The sequence below is a fragment of the Monodelphis domestica genome, chromosome 2, assembly GCF_027887165.1.
Source record: "Monodelphis domestica isolate mMonDom1 chromosome 2, mMonDom1.pri, whole genome shotgun sequence".
NCBI classification, from domain to species: domain Eukaryota; kingdom Metazoa; phylum Chordata; class Mammalia; order Didelphimorphia; family Didelphidae; genus Monodelphis; species Monodelphis domestica.
In genome coordinates, this window is record NC_077228.1 from 197198908 (window position 1) to 197215098 (window position 16191).

At 47.0% G+C, this 16191-nt stretch overlaps 1 protein-coding gene across 1 annotated transcript in view; it reads right to left on the reverse strand.

Moving 5' to 3' along the window:
- ERBB2 (erb-b2 receptor tyrosine kinase 2) overlaps positions 1-16191 on the reverse strand; it is a 35471-nt gene that overhangs the window by 1737 nt on the left and 17543 nt on the right. The window contains exons 7-25 of the mRNA XM_001370775.3: positions 15903-16044; positions 15520-15645; positions 14894-15020; positions 14603-14676; positions 14326-14416; positions 13838-14037; positions 13301-13433; positions 13115-13205; positions 6770-6930; positions 6349-6396; positions 5884-6022; positions 5688-5810; positions 4404-4502; positions 3769-3954; positions 3298-3453; positions 3096-3171; positions 1602-1748; positions 538-635; positions 82-267 (exon numbers count right to left, since the gene is read on the reverse strand). Of these exons, the coding sequence (XP_001370812.2) occupies positions 82-267; positions 538-635; positions 1602-1748; positions 3096-3171; positions 3298-3453; positions 3769-3954; positions 4404-4502; positions 5688-5810; positions 5884-6022; positions 6349-6396; positions 6770-6930; positions 13115-13205; positions 13301-13433; positions 13838-14037; positions 14326-14416; positions 14603-14676; positions 14894-15020; positions 15520-15645; positions 15903-16044 (2403 nt within the window). The remainder of the gene's footprint in view (positions 1-81; positions 268-537; positions 636-1601; positions 1749-3095; positions 3172-3297; positions 3454-3768; positions 3955-4403; positions 4503-5687; positions 5811-5883; positions 6023-6348; positions 6397-6769; positions 6931-13114; positions 13206-13300; positions 13434-13837; positions 14038-14325; positions 14417-14602; positions 14677-14893; positions 15021-15519; positions 15646-15902; positions 16045-16191) is intronic.

The following is a 16191-nucleotide window of genomic DNA, read 5'->3' on the forward strand; positions in this document are numbered from 1 at the left end:
ATGGCTAGAAGCACAAGATGAGAGCATAGCCTAGGAACAGGCAGGAGTTCCCTTCCCACTGGGCATTGTCCCAAATTTTACCCTTGTAGAAGAACTTCTATGTCTTCGGTGGGCAGTACCGCCAGGGCCTGGAGGATCAGGGCAGAAGAAGCCTTGCTGGGGCACCAGGTACTCTTCTGCATCCACCAAATCGCCCATGTCATCTTCCTCCAGTAGTGATCGGTAAAAGGTGCTGTCTAGGGGGCTGGCTGGACCAGAATCCTCATTCTAGTGGGGGAATGAGATAATCATGCTGACCCCTTCACTAACATGATTATCCCCCATCATCATGCCAAGTTGGGTAACTGAAATTTCATTGAGGAAAAGAGATCAGATGACACCATGAGTAAATGCTGGTAAGAAGAAAGGGAAGTTTTAAAGAAAATTCTTAGGGTGGGGAGGGCATGCTCAGGAATCCTACTGTTCAGCTTTGTACCCTTTCCTGTGTGGACAGGGAAGAGTGGGATATAGCTTGGGAGCAGTTGGATGTCCTAGTACCTGAATGACCACAAAGCGCTGAGGGTCTCGGGCCATCCGTGAGAATTCAGTAACTAGCTCCCGGAACCGAGGCCGACACTCGGAGTCAATCATCCAACCTGGCATATGGAAATAGAAAGGACTCCCTCAGCACCCAAAGAAGGCTATCAGCTTGTCTGGGAGAAGACATGCTGTTTGGGGTAGTTTGAGCCCTTTGGGCCAAGCCTTCCTCTGACTTTCATTCAAGGTCCCCTGTGGCTTCTTGGGACTCACTGTGTAGGCAGCTGAAGGAGGTTGGTGGAAAGACCTTCTGGTATTGCAGCCAAAGCTCTTGGGCTCAAACCCAGGTTCTGTTACTGACCATATGACTATGGTTAAGTCTGAGCCTTAGCTTTACTCATTCATAAAGTAAGGGAGTTTGATTGGATGACCAACAAAGGTCCCTTCCAGCTCAAAATCATTTTTTAAGGTTTGCAAACTATATATTTTATCTCTCATTTGATTTGTACAATAAGCCTGAGAGAAGGGAAGTTGGTGCTGCTATTATCCCTATTTTTTCAGATGAGGAAACTGAAGAAGACCCACAGGAGCTGCTCTGGATATATCCCTGGGCAGCTGGCTTTATGTGGCTTCTTATACATCATAAAGAACACCTTCTGAAAATCCTAGGTCAAATCCTGGTTCCTATGATTACGAGCCATACGACGCTGTTATTTAGCTTTTCTGAGCTTGTTTTCCTCATCTGTAAACTGAGGATAATACCTGAACTCTTAAAAACTCTTACCTTCTGTCTAAGAATCAATACTAACTATTGGATCCAAAGCAGAAGAGTGGTCAGGGCTAGGCAATTCGGGTAAGTGACTTGCCCAGGTTCACACAGCTGGGAAGTGTCTGAGATCAGATTTAAACCCAGGACCTTCCATCTCTAAGCCTGGCTCTTAGTCCACTGAGCTACCTAGCTGCCCCAATACCCGCATTCTTTAGCTCACAGGAATGTCTAGAAGAAAAAACTCCAATGACTCTCAGGTTCTTTATAAATGTGAATAATGCATTATAAAGACTAGAATTGTCCTGTAGCTGCCTACATTTGACCATGATCATGTAGACATCAATAGTGCAGACAGGGGGCTGTGGTAGCCGGTCTCCTTTCTCCAGCAGGTCAGGAATCTCTCGGGCAGGAATACCTTCATATGGTTTAGCCCCAAAGGTCATCAGTTCCCACACTGTCACCCCTGTGGAGAGAGAGAGAGAGAGAGAGAGAGAGAGAAAAGTCAATAGAACAATGGGAATAGGTGTAGATCCTGAGGCCTGAACTTAGTTTGAGGTGGGTGGGTTATGATAAGCAAAGAAGAGAAGGATAATGAATGGGATGTGTGGACAAGATGGAATCTCCCCTCTTCATCCCTTCCAGTAAGAAAAGGATCAGCTATGGCCTGGAATCCAGTGGTCTAATATCCTGGGGCTATACCAAGGATGCAAATCAAATTTGACTTCAGACACTAGCCATGTGGTCATGGCAAGTCATTTACCCTCCATCTGCCTCAATTTCCTCAACTCTAAAATGATAATAATAGCACATAGTAGGTACTTTATTAATAACCCCTGGCAATTTGGCTTCTAGCCCAGCCATTCTACATAAGCTGCTTTCTCCAAGGCTTCAACTCCAGACTGCCAAATTCAGTGGTCTCATTCTCTGATCCCTTTGCCTTTATTGACTACCCTCCTCTAGAATATTACTCTCTCCTTACTCCACTTTGGTGCTGCTACTCCCTCAGACTTCTTTCTTTCTTGGTTCATCATCCATGTCTTGCCCCAAAACTGTGGATGTTCCCTAAGGCTCTGTGCTGGGCCTTTTGTCTTCTCTATACCGTTGGTGATTTCATCAGCTCCCTTGGTTTCAATGATCATCTCTTTATAGATTGTTCCCAAACCTATGTATCCAGGCCTAACCTCTCTCCTGGATTCAAGACTTGTGTTAGCGCGCGCGCGCACACACACACACACACACACACACACACACACACACACAGAGCACACCTCAACTAGCAGCCCTGCCAGAAGTCAACACATTAAACTCATGTTCATTATCATAGAGGTAACTCATTATCTGTTGCCATCACCACCCTGAAATTTCCCTTCCTCCAAATTTTCTTATTTCTCCTTCTAGTCAACCAGAACCACTTGGACTTAGGAAGATCTGAATTCAAATCCAGAATCAAACACTAGCTGTGTGACTGTAGACAAATCAATTAGCGTCTATGGGCCTTGGAGTAATATGACAGCAATTGGACTTGGAGACTTCAATGGTCCTTTTGAACTTTAAATCCTACCTCTGTCCCCTTCTCCCCACTCAAAGCTACTACCTTAGTGCAGATCCTTAGCATCCCTCAACTACGTTATTGTAAGAATTTTCTAGTTTATGTGCCTACTTCTTTTCTGGTACACAGCTGGTAATAACAATTTCCTGAAAGCAGAAGTCACTCAAAAATAGCCTGAGATTCAGCAATTTGTCAGTCACACAAGTCCTCCTTAGGACAAAATGCAGCCCTCCCTTAATGGGGGATTTTTGCCCCTCTCACCATAGCTCCACACATCACTCTGATGGGTGAATCTTCGGCACAGAATGGACTCCAGTGCCATCCACTTGATGGGGACCTACATGGGAAAGAGAGTTCAGTCACCATGGATCATCCCTGAGGGCGGGATGGGAAATCCTATTTCATTGATTCTTCTGGGAAGTCCTCACTCCCCCTCCCTCTCCAACCCTTGCCATTCCTTCACCTTGCCCCCATCTGCGTGGTACTCAGTCTCATCAATGTCCAGGAGCCTGGCGAGTCCAAAGTCGGTGATCTTGACGTGGTTGGGACTTTTGACCAGCACATTTCTGGCAGCCAGATCTCTATGTACTAGCCGAACCTCCTCCAAGTAGTTCATGCCCTGAGATTAGAAGCAGGGAACTAGACCTGATGATTTCTGTTCAGCTTCTTGTACCAAACCCCCCTTCCCCAGGTAATTCTCCCTGCCCAGTTCTGGAGGCACAGGACTGGCCCTGGTGAGTGCTCCCTCACTTCCAACAGGTCTGTCAGTTCAATCAGTTTACAAATCTAAGGATTCCTTCTCCCTAAAGTTTTCAGGCTAAGTTCCCTGGTGGGGAAGGGGTAGGGAAGGCATGGAAGATAAATGTTGGAGCTCATTCCTGGAGATCTTGGGGAAGCTGTGAGGAAGCTATCATAGTCATCCCTGTGACTGTACCTTGGCAATCTGCACACACCAATTGAGAAGGTCCTGGGAGCAAAGCCTCCCTCGGTTTTCACGCACGTGGTCCAGGAGGCAGCCATAAGGCATAAGCTGGGTCACCAACTGCACCGTGGATGTCAGGCAGATGCCCAGAAGTCGAGATACATATGGAGAGCCAACACCTGCCATCACGTATGCTTCCTGGGGGTCCAAGGGAGACTTAGAAGGAGATAGGAATCCCCTAATCAATCCCTCCCATCCCAACCACTATATTCACCTGCTGTGACTGTACATCTAGGGCAGACAATCAGAATTGGAGGTGGCTACTCTAACCTTGGCCTACAGAGAAGGGAGAAGAGGCTAAAAAATAACTCATGTGAGGATGGGATCAAAGGACTCGGAGCTAGAAGCTATCTTAGAGATCAGATAGGCCAACTTCCATCTTATTTTACAGAAGAAAAACTGAGGCACAGAGATTTGGTCACTCGCCAAAGTCATACATAACCTCCTTAGTAATGACAGAAGTCCAACCAGGTCTTCTGAATGAAAATTCAATCTTTTACCCCCAAAACCTGACTTTTCCCAAATGGACCCTGTTATACCCCACATTCTTGGTGTGAGGAATGGGAGTGAAAAGGCAAGAACCTTACATCCAAGATCTCCTTGTTGGCTTTGGGGGATGTGTTTTCCCTTAACACCTTGATAGCCACTGGGATCTTCACACTTTCACCATCAGGGATCCAAATACCCTGGGCAGGGAGTAGAAGAGAGGAAAATGTATGAGTTGAAAGAGGAAGACCAGACCAAACCCTATTTCCTACTCCTCTAACCCCTCTGGATCCTTCACAGCTTTCTGGGGCTTTGGTTCATAGCAACTTACCCTAACCCCTATCAATTGAGCAAGCAAGCATTTTTGAAGCTCCTACTATGTATAAGTACAAGACAGTGGAAATAGAAGCCCCTGCTCTCAAAGAGATTGCATTCTATCAGGGAAGCATATATAGGTAGATACAGATGTAGCTATATTCAAACAAGGTAATTGAGGAAGGACAGTTGGACCTTAGATGATCAGATGGTCAGGAAAGGCCTCATGTAGAAGGTGATGCTTAAGGGGAACTTTGAAGAAGACTAAGGATTTTAAGAACCAAAGCTGAGGAGGGAATGCATTCCAGGCATGAGGCACAGCCTTTGCAAAGGTATGGAGATAGGAATGGAATGTTACATGCAAGGGACATCAAACAAACAGGACAGTTTGGCTGGACCATAGAATTCATCAGAGGGAGTCATTTTTTTTACATAATAAATCTGCAAAGGTAGATTGGAGTGAAATTGTGAAGAGGCTTAAATACCAAGAAAAGGAGTATGTATTTTATAGTAGAGACAAGAAAGGAAGCCACTGGATTTTTTTGAAGCAGAGGCATGATATGGTCATAGTCTTCTTTAGGAAAAATCAAGGAGCATCAAGGTAGCACAGTAGAAATCAGGAGGACCTGGTTTCAAATCCAGTCTCAGACCCTTTCTGGGAAAGTCACAACCCCCATTGCCTAGCCCTTTCTGCTCTTCTGCCTTGGAATCAACACACAGTATTGATTCTAAAATGGAAAATAAGGGTTAAAAATAAGGGTAAGAGTTGGGTTTTTTTTTAAATCAGTTAGACAGCTGTATGGAAGATGGGCTAGAAAAAGGAGAAGTATGAAGGCAGGGAGCCCATTACAGTAGTACAAGAGGAGCAGTTATGAGGACCTGAATAAGGCTGGCATTTGAATGAATGAGAGAAGGGACAGGTATGAGACTTAAGGAGACAGGACTGACCACAAATGGCAGCCCTCTTTTAGCCCTACTCCTCCGATTCATCCCTTGTCCAAGCTCTTGGATTCCCCCCTTCTTGATGCTGAGCCCATCTCTCTGACCCCAGGGTTAACCCCACTCCTGACCTTGTAGACTGTGCCGAAAGCCCCAGAACCGAGAACCTTCACTTTTCTGAGCTCGGTCTCTTTCAGGATGCGCATCTGAGCTTGGTTGGGCAGTGCTCCACTGGGCGTCAGGGGCTCCACTAGCTGGGGATGAAAGGTGTTTGTCACAACCTGTTGGATGTCACGCTCCCTCCCCAGGGACCTGGCTCCTTCTCACCTCTGTCTCCTGGAGCAGCCTTCTCATAGTGTGTTTCCGCTCCTTCTGTTTCCGACGCTTGATCAAGATGCCTATGATGAGGCCTATGATGAGGGCCAGGAGGACACCAACCACCCCAGCAATGATGGAGGTCACTGGGCTAGAGGAAGACATGGGAGGAGGGAGGGAGGTGAGATCAGACCTGCTGGGCCCCAAAATGGCAACAGCTCCTTGGGGTGTAAAGTGGGGTGGAGGTGGCAGTAGAGGGCAGGTTACTGGGCTAGGCCATTTGAATGATGGGATGACAGCCAGAAGCTGAGGGTTAGACATGGCTGCTTGGGTAGGGAGGAACAATGAAAGTGCAAGGTCCTCTGGGGTTCAGGCAAAGAGAATGCCATTGTATATCGTTAGAATACATGGGAAGCCATCCCTGGGCCTAATGCCCCTTCTACAGGGAAGACAGGAGCTCTGGGGGGCCAAACACACCTGGGCTTCTGTTCAGCAGGACAGCCTTTGTCATCCAATACAGTACATCTGCAGGAAAAAATAGGTTAGCCTGTGGATCCCCAATACTGGAGGGAGGCTCCCTACCCTGAGCACTATAATATGAACCCCCTACCTTGGGAGGGGGTGGAATCCCCTACAGTGTCTGGTCTATGGTAGAGGGGATGAGAAATTGGGTAAAAAAGAGCACCAAACCCACATTTTCCCACCTGTCTTTAAAAAGAAATCTCAGAGGAGTTAGGGTAGAGAACAATGTCCTTTTCACAATAAGTTTGACAGAAGCCTCCAAACCCCCCATTCCTCTCCTCAGCTTCTGATTCCATCTTGCAAAATAAGAGGCTTAAGTAGAGGAGAACATAGGTTGCCCCGTCCCCAACAGTGTAGCAAATGGCCCCTAACTCACGAGTGAGTACAGTTGGTGGGGCAGGTCTGGCAAATGCCATCATCATCTGAGTACTTCCAGACAGGTATGAAGGAGAGGTCGAGCTTCACCCCACTAGGGCATCGGGCCACACAGGCAGGAGGGTCCTTGAAGTGTGCACAGGCTATACACTTGTCAGCCTCCTAAGAGTAGAGGAGGGATTGTGGGGGAAGAGGCACTGATATCCAAGCTGGGGTTGGCCTCAAGAACTGGGGGGGGGGGGCACATAGGGGCACACAGTCAGGGAAGAAAGCCATGTCACTTTATATTCAGAAAACTGGAGCCTCATCTCAAGGCTTTCAGAGCCTCCCTTTAGCCTAGCAATTCCCCAGACCAAGCACAAACATCCAACTGTTCTGTTAATCATGTTAATGATTAAGAACCAGTGAGTTTTATCAGCATCAATCCTCTTTCCACTGATGGCAAGGCTGAGAAATCCAAGGCCAGCTGCCAGGCCAACTGCCAGACCAGCCAGGAACCCCGTCTTCTCATGACCTGACACCATCTAACTAGCTTACTTTACTCCCCAGCCTCTCCTCATCTACAGCCTCTGGGGAAGAGACTGACCTTCTCGTCAAGGCCGACCAACCCTTCTCTGCCCTGGATTCCATCCCCTCCCAAGTCCTCCCAGAGAGGACCCCTTTGATCATTCCTTTTCTCCTCATCAGACTCTCCTTATCTATAGGCTCTTGCCCCATTGCCTACATACAGGCTCAGGTCTTAAAAACACTTGACTTGACCCTTTCACTTCCCCCTTTAGCTATAGTCTTCCTCAAGCTGTTTCCATCGCTCCAGCCAAGATTCTAACAAAAGTACTTCTAACCTCCCACTTGCTTCTCAGCCCTTTACTTTCTAGCTTCTGACCCCATCCCTCTGCAGAAACTGTTCTCTCCAAGGTCCCCCAGAATCTCTTAACTGCTAACTTCCAAGTTTTGTTTTCCCTTCTGGACTTCATGGCAGCTTTTGACACTGTGGATCCTCTTCTCCTCCTAGATATTCTGCTCGGAATTTTCCTCCTAGCTGTCTGTCCTATCTGTCTCAAGTCTCTTTGGGTGTTCACCAGACTCGCTCACTCTCACTCCTCTTGATCAGTGCCCCTACGAGGCCCCATCCCGAGCCCTCCTCTCTGTGTCCTTTAACACTCTGACTTTCTCTGTATGTCTCTCTGTCTGACTGTTTTGTTTTTTTTCCTGTCTGCCTGTCTGTCTTCCCATTCTCTTTATGGTCTCTCTCATCAAACTCCTACCACTTCAATAATCAGTGCACTGGCCTAGGAGTTAGGAAGACTTGAATTCCAATATTGTCTCCTTAGCTTGATGTACTACTCATTTCAACAAATGTGTATTAAACATAGGCAAAGCACAGATGAGCAAGTCACTTAGCCTGTATCATACTGTTTCTTCACCTGTAAAATGAGAATAAGAACAACCCCTAACTCCTACGGTGGCTGAGAGAATCAAATGAGATAATGTATGTAGAACCTTAAAGTACTTTATAAACGCTGGTTATCATCATCGTCATCTCCGTGAGAATCGGTCCAATCCAGGCCTCATCTTTCTTCCTCAATTCAAGTCCTGTATTCCCAACCAGATCTCTGCAGGTGGATGCCCTGTATGCAGCTCCTTCTCATTATGTGCCAGACAGAACTCATCATTTTCCCTCATCAACCCTTTCTTCTTCCAGGCTTTTTTTTTTTAAACCCTCACCTTCCATCTTGGAATCAATACTGGGTATGGGTTCCAAGGCAAAAGAGTAGTAAGGGCTAGGCAATGGGGGTTAAGTGACTTGCCCAGGGTCACACAGCTGGGAAGTGTCTGAGGCCAGATTTGAACCCAGGACCTCCAGTCTTTAGGCCTGGCTCTCAATCTACTGAGCTACCCAGCTGCCACCCTTCCAAGCTTTTTGTCTTTGGGTCCCCAACATCCCTCTGATCATGAAATTCACAACTTCAGAGTCGGTCAGTTGGTTCTTTCTGTCTCCACCACATCTCTTGAATCTGTCCCCCTTTCTCCACTCACACAGCTTCACTTACTTAATAACTTTACTAACTTATTAACTTTAGGCCTCGTGACCTCTTGCCTGGATTACTGCAATAGCTCCCTAATTGAGGGCCCTGCTTTCAGGCTCTTTCCTCTCTCATGTCTGTCCTTCACACAGCTGCCAAAATAATCTTCCTCGAGTACAGGTCTGGCCCCATTTCCTGCCCTGCTCCAAAAAATCTTCAATAGCTCCCTATTAGTTCTAGAAAAGAAGGTAAACTTCACTGCCTGGTGTTTGTAAATGTCCTCTTTAATATAGCTATCACCTGCCTCTCCAGAAGCACCTTGAAGCAGGGACTGTCTTTCCATCATCATTGCATCCCCAGGCTTAGCACAGTACCTCACACATAATAGGAGCTCATCACATGTTTGCTAATGGACTGATCTCATCTTATCTTTATCCTTTCTTTTACATTCCCCCCACCTCTCTTTCTTTAACCCCCTCCATGTCTCTGAAATGCATCTCTTACCTCCACTTCTCAGAATCATTCTTCCCTCGAGAATAAATTGAGGGAATGACTTATGTGACTCTAATCCCCTGGCCACCAGTAGCCACTCTCTCTCACAAATACCCAGTGTTTTTAGATTTGCATCCAAATGTGTTTAGTCCTTTAGGCAGAAAGAAGGTAAACTTCCTAAAGCTGGTTCTGTGCTTTGCCATGTTTAATCCACATTCCTTGAAATGAGTACAGTTGAATTTTTTTTTTGCCATTTAATTATCATCCTTTATGTTTTATGTGTTGGTTTCAAGAAGGTTCAAGAGACAATACACAGGATACAAGAGGATAGGGTATTGAGGACTGGAGGGTGGGCAAACAGAGGGACAGATCTGGGGTGTGTGGACAAGAGCCGCCCCCCCCCATGGGAGAAAGAAGGAATGTCACCTGCCAATCTAATGGGTGTGGGCAAAAAAGGTGATTTCAGGGTCAGAGGGGCCAAGCACCTGTACACATGCTAAAAAAAACCCAAACTCTTATCTTCTGCCTTAAAATCCATACTAAGTATTGTTTCCAAGGGAAAAGAGTGATAAAGGCTAGGCAATTGGGGTTAAGTGACTTGCCCAAAGTCAGACAGTTTAGAAATATTTAATGCTAGATTTGAACCCAGGTTCTCCTTACTCCAGACCTGATGCTCTATCCACTAAGCCACTCAGCTGCCCCTGTTTGTCTAAAACCCTTCCTTCTCCCATCTCTGGGCCTGATTCTCCATCTACTATCAACTAGCTACACCCCCTAGATAATATCTTAATAGAAACTCCAGAGTTGCCAGGGCTAAAAAAAATGTATTCATCTGTTACCAACTTGGAGATCAGCCTCTCTAAACTTGGCTAGTGTGGTCCTCAGACAACAAGTCATCAAACCCAGAACTAGGCTGTCACCTTTCCAGAACTTTACTGACTTACTTGGCCTTTGAGAACCCAGAACCAGCTCCATGCCCCAATAGCACCAGAAGAGGACTTTAGTGGAAGTAATCGTTCTGCTGTTAAGAGTTTATGTTTCTAGATGTGCTTTAGAGAGGACAAAGACCTTTCCTCCCAACAATCCTACAAGGTAGCAAGTGGCAGAAATATTACTTCCTGTAAGCAGGGCCAAGAAAACCACACGCCCACAATGAAGACAGCAATAAAGAAGCAAAACAACTACCACAAAACCATGGAAAATGAAGGTTGCAAAATTAGGCCCTGAAGAAGAGACATCAGAAGTCACTCCTTTGCAGAGGTGGGGGAGGTACACAGGGGTGTAACATTGCCTATGTGACCAGGTGTTGGTTGAGTTTTTAAATATATATTTTATATATACACATATACTGATAAGTATTATTGAATTTTTTGGCTTCCTTTTTTTTGGGGGGGGGGTAATCTTTTGTTATAAGGTACCGGCTCTCAGGGAAGATGTGAGACAGAGGGATACTGGGGGGAACTTGGACAATAAAGAAATAAAAGGTATCAATAATAAAAATGAAAATCAGTCTTTCAAAATGACAAAGAACAAGCTAGTCCCCAAGGAAAAGATGTGAGAAAACAGCTCTCCTCAGAGGTTGAGGGTGAGGATGGGGAAGCAATCCATAAATTGGAACATTGCATGGGTTGTCTGATTTCTAAAAAATATTGATCAAAGACAATGATCCAAACCAATTCCAAAGGAACCATGATGTTCTCTCCAGAGAGAGAAATAATAAACTGTGAGGGTGAATTGAAGCATACTTTTTTCACTTTTTTTATTCGGAGTTCTTTTCTTTCTCAAAATGGACTAATATGGAAATATGTACATATACATATAGATAGATAAATAAATCCATTTTGTTGGGTTTTTTTCCTTCCTAGTTTTCTTTCTTTTTTAATCTCTGTTATTGAGGAGGAGAGGGAGAATGCTAGGGGAAGTATAGGGATATAAAAATGAGGTAATAATAAAAATTCATTTTTTAAACAATAAATATTACTTCCCATTTTATAGACAAAGAAACAGGCTCAGAGAGAGAAAGTTATTTGCCCAAGGTCACACAGACAGTAAGCGTCAGAGCCAGGATTTAAATCAACAGCCCTTCTGACCTTAAGCCCCAGTTCTTTCTTCTACACTGTGGTGCATGGGACGAAACAGTGAGGGCACTTGGTATCTCTCATGCATCTACCATTTTTAGCAAATTATATTTATCTATGTACATCATCTAGAGTCACAGATTAAAAACTGGGAGGGATCTTAAGAATCATTTAATCCAACTCTTTCATTTGATAGATCAGAGAACTGATGCCCAGAAAGTGTAAGTGATTTGCGTAAGATAGTAGTAAATTGCAGCATCAGAATTTGAACCAATATTATATCCAGGGCAGCTAGATAGTGCAATAGATAAAGAGCGCCAGGCCTGGAATCAGGAAGACCTGGGTTCAAATGTGTCTTCAGACATTTCCTAGGTGGGTGACCCTGGACAAATCACTTTACTCCCATTGCCTAGCCCTTACCACTCTTCTACTTTGGAACCTACACTCAGTATTGATTCCAAGACAGAAGGTGAGGGTTTTTTTAAAAAAAGGCATTATCTTCCATAAGGTCTAATGCCATACCTTCATGCATAGTAGACACTTAATAAATGTACAGTGAGTGAATGAAGTGACAAGGTGACAGATTTCACCTCCCTTGAATAATCCCCTAATAATTAGCTATTCAAAACCTGAACTAGCTATCTTTTTTAAAAAACCCTTACGGGGGCAGCTGGGTAGCTCAGTGGATGGAGAACCAAGCTTAGAGATGAGAGGTTCTGGGTTCAGATTTGAGCTCAGCACTTTGAGGTTTGCAGAGCACTTCACATATATTTTCTCATTTGATCTGCACAATAATTCTGGAAAGTAGGCTATTAGTATCTTTGTTTTGCAAATGAGGAGACTGAGGCAAGCAGAGTTCATTGATTTGTCCAGAGCCACCCACGTAGTAATTGTCTGAGGTGGTGTTTGAACTTGGGTCTTCATAACTCCAAATCTAGATACCCTCTAACCATGAATCAAGTACACAAATGTGAAGAATTAATATTATTGTTGTTATTATTTGTCTCCACTAAAGTTCCTCTCTGATGTCTCATCCTGAGGTGGTGGGGATCCTGGGTTCCTGAAGAGTGTGGCAGCAGAGCTCAAGTTGGGGCAGGTCTACGAGAATGCAAAGGCTTTGAAAATGTTAGCTAAAGAGAGGTAGTGAGGCAGCACTGTGGAAAGAGTGCTGGGTCTGGAGGCAAGGAGTCCTGAGTTCAAATGTGACTTCAGACAACTTACTGTCGGTGTAAACCCTGGACAAGTCACTTAACTTCTGTCTGCCCCAGTTTCTTCAACGCTAAAATGAGGATAATAATAGCACCTACCTCCCAGAGTTGTTGTGAGGATCAAATAAGATAATATTTGTAAACTTAATAAATGCTCATTTATTTCCTTCCTGAAGGCAAAACTACTTAAGTTCAAAGCTCATTCAGTCAGTCAATAAGCATTTATTAATTGCTATGTGCCAGGGACTGTGCCAGGCCCTAGAGCTACAAAGAAAGCTAGCCATAGATGGCTGTATTTTTCACTCAGGGGAATTTTCAAAGATCATCCTCTGTCTAGCTTATAGAGACCGTGTGCCCTGCATCTCTCAGTGGAGGTAGGCCCTGCAGTGACACAACTCAACGTATTAAAGATGTTTTTCAACTCTGAGAGTCTCTGACTTTTCCAGAAAGCTCTCTTGGATTCCTTATAGCCCTGAACCCTGTTTTTTCTCCAAATACAATATCAGACCCCTGGAATGGTACTCCACCCCTACCAGCCTCTTACCGATCCATAGCAGGTCTCAGTGCCATTCTGTGGCTGGCACTCCTCATGGCAAGGGAAGCAGCGCCTGTCCTTTATATATTCTCGGGGGTACCTGCCGGGTGGGCAGGGGGTAGAGAAGGTAAGGCAGAGCCACAGAGGACCAGGAGCCTCTCTCCCCCCTCCCCATTCACCCAAACCCTTCCTTACCCCTGCATGACCCGACACTCCTCCACACACTCTTCTCCTCGGAGAAACTGGCTGCAGTTGAGACACTGGGTTGGTCCAGGGCCCCAGCAGTGCCCCTGAGCACACAGGGAGTAACATGCACGTCCCTCTCTTGCTAGGGGAGAAGGAGGAGGGCAAATCAAACCCAGAGAGCACTTGAGTACTTCAACGATCTCACCCCAGCCCTGGTAACTTCTTGGGGTGGGTCACTTGGGAAGCTTCCAGGGGACAGAGTAGAAAGAAAGTAAGGGAGAATCGCCAGTGTCACAGAGAGATGCAAGTTGGCATTTGGTCAAGACGGGCTGTGATGCTGAGGGGGCAGTGCCAGACTAGTGTTTAGCAAAAGCAGGTGTGCATACCAGGCACAGGAGACAGCCAGCTCAGTGGGCATCTGGGTTAGTCCCCAGAGAGCCTGAGACCGGATACCAGTGAGTATCAGAAGGGCCACCCGGATGTGGGTGCCTCGGAAAGGATGGGAAAAGGAATGAAGCCGTCAGAAGGAGGGGGTGCCTGACTCACCACACTCATGGGCAGGTCGGTTGGCACTATAGAGCAGAGCCTGGCGGGGGTTGCGGAAGAGCTGATTCCAAGGCACCGTGTGGACGAAGCATAGGTGGGCATTGTGATGGATGAGTGCCAACCCACTGCCCAGCTCTTTCAGTGACCGCAGCCCCAACCAGCCAATACCCAGTTGCTCCAGAGTCAAGGAGTAGACACCACTGCAAGGGGAAGGGTAGGTGCTCAGTTGAAGGGCACCACTAACATCATTCCATCTGGGGGAGCTATCTTTGGTCCTTTTCTTCCCCAGAATTATGCCTCCATTAACCTTCCTCTCTGTTGCCTCTGGGCCCTCCCAGAAGCTCCAGCTAGAACCTCCTACCCCCAAAAACGTACATCCCCCGAATATCCTAGCTACACACCTCCCCCAGCTCTTCCTGTTTCCCCTCTCCTAGGCAGCTCCCTCTCTCCCTGGAGTGACCGTGTGTGGCCCACATCCCAATACTCACTTGTGTAACACCCTTCCTCTGATCACCCTTAGGTTCTGAAAGATGCTGAGGTCAGGGAGGCTGGCAGGCCAGGCTGAGATATACAGGTAGCCTGAGGGCAATAGGGTGATTGGTGTGAGGTGAGCATTGGACAACACAGAGGGCCCCCCTCCAGCAGCGTCTGCCCCTAGGTTGCCCCACTGTAGAGAAGGAAAACCTGGGTAGAAGGACCCTAAGACCCAGGGGAAGAGGAGATGGGTTGATGAGGGTACCAAAGAACAGGCAGGGATATTCCCACCTGTGATCTCCTCCAGGTTCTCAAACACCTTGAGTTCTTCAGGCATTAGTGGGGAAGTGTTGGTGGCTAAGTCCCTGGGAGAGGGAAATAGAGGAGTTGATAAGGGTCTTTCACAGAGGGAGGTGACGGAGGCAGCATTTCCCAAGCTGGCCTCCCCTCCTCTCTGGCTTCCAAATCTGAAGCTCTCCCCCACCACCACCCTAGCAGAACCATTGACTTCCCTGCCCTCTGCCACCAGGCCCAACCTGAGCTACGCCGTCCAACACTTGGCCATGCCCTTCTCATGCCTACCCTGCGAAGGTCTCGGGCAGGAAGGCCAGGCTTCCAAAGATCTTCCTGCAGCCAGCAAAGTCCTGGATGTTGGTACTGTTGACCGCTCTCACGGATCGCAAGTGCCCCATGCCCAGCCCATAACACACTGCAAGGAATGTGATGAAGGCACGGGATGAGGTCTGAGTCAGAAGAAGCCCAGGCTCATAGCGTTAGAGCGAGGTAAGGCTTAGAAATTGCCTGGTCCAACTCCCTGGTTTTCTGGAGGAGGAAACTAAGGGCCAAGTCCTACAGCTAGTAGAGCCTGGCTTGGAGCCTTGGTCTCCTCAGTTAAAATCCAGACCCAACCCTATCACCCAAAAAGCAGAATTAGGGGGCTTCTGGCAGGAAGGGAAAGACAAGCCTAGCATGGGAGGAGGTACTGGACATGGGGGGCAAATAGAGGCATGACTGAGTTGAGTGAGTAAGAGTTTACCTGGGTTGTGATCACTCATGAGGAGGGAGGGGAGAGATTTGGGGCTATGGAAGAGAGAGCATGAAACTTGGGGTGGGATTGGGGCCAGGGACAAGAGAACAGTGGAGCTTGGTGCTCTGGGGTTGTTTTGGTTTCCTGTGAGGCAGAAGTAGTAGAGAAGGGGCAGAAATACCTTTGGGGCAGGCCTTGCTACATTTCTCACAGCGGTGGGTCCCATCCTCAGCAGTCACCTCTTGGCTGTGATGGGGACACACAAGAGTGCAGGATGTGGACCCCACATCTGTAGCCAGGTAGTTATCTGGAAAGGTTCAAGGGCACAGCTAGGAAACTTCACATCCTCCAAAGAGCAAGAGCTCATCTGATCTCATTCTTCCCAGAGGCAATACCGCTTGGAAGGAGGCTGGGCCAAGGAATGAACCTGCCCCATTTACTCTTACATAGGAGGGGGCTTCAGGGGCCTGAGCCCCATTTCCCCTTACTCTCTAGGGTGTATGCCTCCCCCTTAAGGGGATCCCTTAAACTACTCCCCCTCCTCCACACATTCCAGGTACTCACAGGGACATGATTTCACACAACTAGACCCAAAGGTGTATCGCCCATCAGGATTAGGCATTGACTCAAAGGTGTCTGAGTTGTAGATGACCAGCGGTGGGCAATGCTGCTCACAGATGCCACTGTGGTTGAAGTGGAGGCAGGCCTGTTAGGGTTAAGGGCCAGGGGAGAGGCATAAGAAACCAGAATGTGTGGAGCATCTGAGCAAATTGTAGAACCACCTCCACGTCCTTGGGTACCCACCCTCACCCGCATCTTGGGGAAGTGAGCTGAACCATCCAGGAGGGTAATG